A 3,583-nucleotide genomic window follows, 5' to 3' on the forward strand; every position below is an offset into this window, starting at 1 on the left:
CCCCCCCCCCCCCAACAAGATCGTGAACTATAATGCTTCAGAATCTTATCTCTTTCAGGGGGACTCGTGTATCAAAAAAGCTACTCCTTCTCGCGTGGCAAGCCACTCTTTACACCCTATGGACGGAGAGGAACCATCGGATTCACCGTAACAATTTCAAAACCATTGACAGTTCAATACTCGAGATTGATCGACTTATGCGGAACAGAGCCTCAAGCTTTCGTGATACTAATCCGACTCTCTCATTGGCTCTTCTTCATCAGTGGTTTTCTGGATCGGCGACGGGGAGCACTTCTCAGCCACCACTAAACCTAACTCAGATGCGATATTGAAAAATTTCCTCTCTCAACCCAATCACTTTGCTAAAACAATAATTGAAGGTGGTTTGGGGTGGTTGCCTTCCTCGACCGTTTTCCTGGTTCGATTTCAACTACTGGTTCAATTATAACTACTGGTTCAAGTTTTTTTGGTTCCTTTTCTAACTAATTCTGGGTTTGGGTTTTTAATTTAACATGTAACTGGACGAAAGGCCTGTAAAAACTTTGTTTTCTTTATGCTTTAACAAAAATAAAAAAAAATAAAAACAACGAAAGTACGTGGAATAGTAAAGAAGTTCAAACGTAAGGAAATCTAAGAAAACACATAAAATAGAAACGAAAAAAATTACATGAAAAATAATAAATAATAAAATATCACGTGGATCATAGAGGAAGAAGTGCTTTTAAAGATGCAATATTTAGAAAACGAATATTATTTGGGTTGCAAAAAAAAAACTATGGTTAATCAGGGTGGGAGTATTGGTCAATGTATCCGCAAAACCATCAGCATCTTCACTGCTGCAATAAGTATTATAATCTCAAGTTGGTAAAGGCTTGTGCTGATTTTTTCCTTGTTGTTAAAAAACTATTTCGTTGACCAAAGACTCTTCCACTAATCATATATCTAATGTTTTTAGTTTGGAGATTTTGGAATTAGATTTAGTTTGGAGATTTTGTTAAGATTTTGTAATTAGATTTAGTTTGAACTTTGAAATCATCAATGTGTGTGTTCAATACTCTATAAACTGTATATATATTCATAACCATGCTCTCGCACGGGGTAAAGTTTTAGTTTTCGTCACGACAACTTATCATGTTACTTCTGTTTTGATCCAAAAGTATTCACATATTCGATTTGATACATATTAATTTTTTATTCCAAACATTCCATTAATAGCATTCTTATCTGTTTCAAGTTGAACTAGTTCCCATTTTTAAAATTGGTCCACTGCCAATTTCTATTATTTATAGGTTTTGAATTAAATTATTCAAAAGTCTTCTTCATTTTGTTAATATTATTATGTAGATGTTTTGTTAGCAAGGAGGCTGTATTTTTTATTATAGATTTCGTAACAACGTCTCCAGAACACAAGCTTTCTTATTGAATGATTTTGAGATACAGTTAGAAGGAGAGTAAGAGAAAAGGGAGTCTTTGTGGGTTTTGAAGATGAGTTCAAGAACTGGAGCCTTTATGCTCCTGATCTTGTTTTTTTTCCAAATTAGTTCTGTATCTGCGCACACAAACAGTATAGACGGTAAGTATAGTTAGATGATGATCAGAATTTTTCAGATATAGGAATTACAAAATGGTTGATATGAGTTTCAAAATCTGTGCAGCTGTTGCTTTACTAGCTCTAAAGAGTGAGTTGACCGGAACTCCAAAGAATTGGAAAGGCTTTGATCCTTGTGGAACCAATTGGGTTGGAATTTCGTGTAGCAATGACCGCGTTGTTACCATGTAAGTATGTATTATCTTGTATCTTATATTTTTGCTACTTTTTCAAGTAATCATCTGGTAGACATTAGCGTTGTGTTGTTGCTTTGTTGCAGATCACTAGGCAACCTTAACTTGCAAGGAAAGCTTCCTGCGGATATTTCCACGTTGTCTGAATTGGTGACCCTGTAGGTCTTTCTTCTTCTCTTCTTCCTTTGCATAGAAATGTTTTTGTTTTCCCTAATCTTATGATCTAATGTTTGTAGGGATTTGACATCCAATTCTAATATGACTGGACAGCTTCCACCAAATATCGGAAACCTCACGAAGTTGACAGAGTTGTAAGCCAACAAAACCATGAACCAACTGCAACCGCCTTGTCTCACACATATTTTAACAAACTACTTTTTTTTCTCCAGAAATCTTATGGGATGTGGTTTTGATGGTCAAATCCCTGAGTCCATAGGAAATCTTGAAAAACTTACAAAACTGTAAGGTGTGGTTGCTTCCTATTATTATAATCAGTCTCTTTTGCAATGAAGTCTCTAAAACCATAATTATCAAATTTTGTCTCCTTTATACAGCTCCCTGAATTCAAATAAATTTAATGGAAAAATTCTGGCTTCCATGGGACGGTTATCGAAACTATATTGGTTCGATATAGCTGACAATCAGATCGAAGGAGAGATTCCAGTTTCTAATGGGACTTCATCACCTGGACTTGACATGCTTCTTCAAACTGTGCATTTGTATATATAAGCCAAAATCTTTCCATTTCTTTTATTATAATCACTCATTTTAATATAAGTACTAGTTCATCTGACTCTCCTTCACTTTCTCTTGTAGTCATTTTGGGAAAAACAAGCTTTCAGGGAAGATCCCAAAAGAACTTTTCACTTCAAACATGAGTTTGAAACATTTGTACGCTTCACATTACATATTAAGCTGGGAGTTTGTATAAGTTGAGAGTAGTAACTAACAAAGTGACTGCATTGTTTGTTGTTTTATCGACAGGCTCTTCGATGGAAACCTATTCACAGGCGAAATCCCAGAGAGCCTCAGTCTCGTTAAAACATTGGTTGTCTTGTAAGTAACAGAAAGAGATTTATATAAAAAAAGTTTGTTTCTCTTAACTTTCTTAAACCATATTTGTTTTTTTGTTTGTGACAGACGTCTTGATAGGAATAGACTAAGTGGAGAAATACCTCCAAGTCTGAATAGTCTCACAAATCTTCAAGAACTGTAAGTGAGCAAACAAAAGATTTGTTATGTATTTGTAGAAAATAAATGAAAAGAAGTAAAAGACTTTGTAGTTGAATACGTTTCAGGTACTTGTCCAACAACAAATTTACAGGTACTATTCCAGTTTTAACCAGCTTGACCACTCTCTTCACATTGTGAGTTCCTATCTTATTCTTCCTAATTTGTTGCTCAATGTACCTTTAATTAGAAACCTTCACTCTCAAGCAATCTAATACCATCATGTGATTGTTTTTTAACAGAGATGTGAGCAATAACCGATTTACCTCCTCAAGCATTCCATCATGGATTTCTTCAAGCAACCTATCAACATTGTGTGACCCCTTTTGATATATACATATAATTTTTTTTTGTGTATGCTTACCGCTTAGGAAAAATAAATGGTTTTTTACTTGGCAGAAGGATGGAAGGTATCCAACTTCAAGGTCAAGTACCAATCTCTCTCTTCAACCCTCCTAGTAGTTTGGAGACAGTGTGAGTAAAACAGATCAAGCAACTTTGATTAAGAATTAGTCACCTAAAGTTGTGAAATCTGTACTAAATAATAGTGGTTTTTTTTTTTTTTTTTTTT

The 3,583-nt window shown here is 34.7% G+C and overlaps 1 protein-coding gene across 4 annotated transcripts in view; it reads left to right on the forward strand.

The window, feature by feature from the left end:
- LOC104760959 (probable leucine-rich repeat receptor-like protein kinase At5g49770) overlaps positions 1 to 3,583 on the forward strand; it is a 40,252-nt gene that overhangs the window by 34,319 nt on the left and 2,350 nt on the right. Inside the window, exons 1-12 of one of the 4 annotated variants that reach the window (XM_019240344.1) lie at positions 1,359 to 1,573; positions 1,656 to 1,776; positions 1,869 to 1,940; positions 2,019 to 2,093; positions 2,172 to 2,243; positions 2,337 to 2,501; positions 2,599 to 2,673; positions 2,767 to 2,838; positions 2,923 to 2,994; positions 3,081 to 3,149; positions 3,255 to 3,326; positions 3,412 to 3,486. The exons of 1 other annotated variant lie outside the window; for it this stretch is intronic. In XM_019240344.1, the coding sequence (XP_019095889.1) occupies positions 1,486 to 1,573; positions 1,656 to 1,776; positions 1,869 to 1,940; positions 2,019 to 2,093; positions 2,172 to 2,243; positions 2,337 to 2,501; positions 2,599 to 2,673; positions 2,767 to 2,838; positions 2,923 to 2,994; positions 3,081 to 3,149; positions 3,255 to 3,326; positions 3,412 to 3,486 (1,028 nt within the window). In that variant the 5' untranslated portion in view covers positions 1,359 to 1,485. Of the gene's footprint in view, positions 1 to 1,358; positions 1,574 to 1,655; positions 1,781 to 1,868; positions 1,941 to 2,018; positions 2,094 to 2,171; positions 2,249 to 2,336; positions 2,502 to 2,598; positions 2,674 to 2,766; positions 2,839 to 2,922; positions 2,995 to 3,080; positions 3,150 to 3,254; positions 3,327 to 3,411; positions 3,487 to 3,583 lie in introns of those variants that run through there. 2 more of the 4 variants (XM_019240345.1, XM_019240346.1) reach the window with 2 other exon arrangements.

This window comes from Camelina sativa, chromosome 18 (genome assembly GCF_000633955.1).
Source record: "Camelina sativa cultivar DH55 chromosome 18, Cs, whole genome shotgun sequence".
In the NCBI taxonomy this organism is placed as follows: domain Eukaryota; kingdom Viridiplantae; phylum Streptophyta; class Magnoliopsida; order Brassicales; family Brassicaceae; genus Camelina; species Camelina sativa.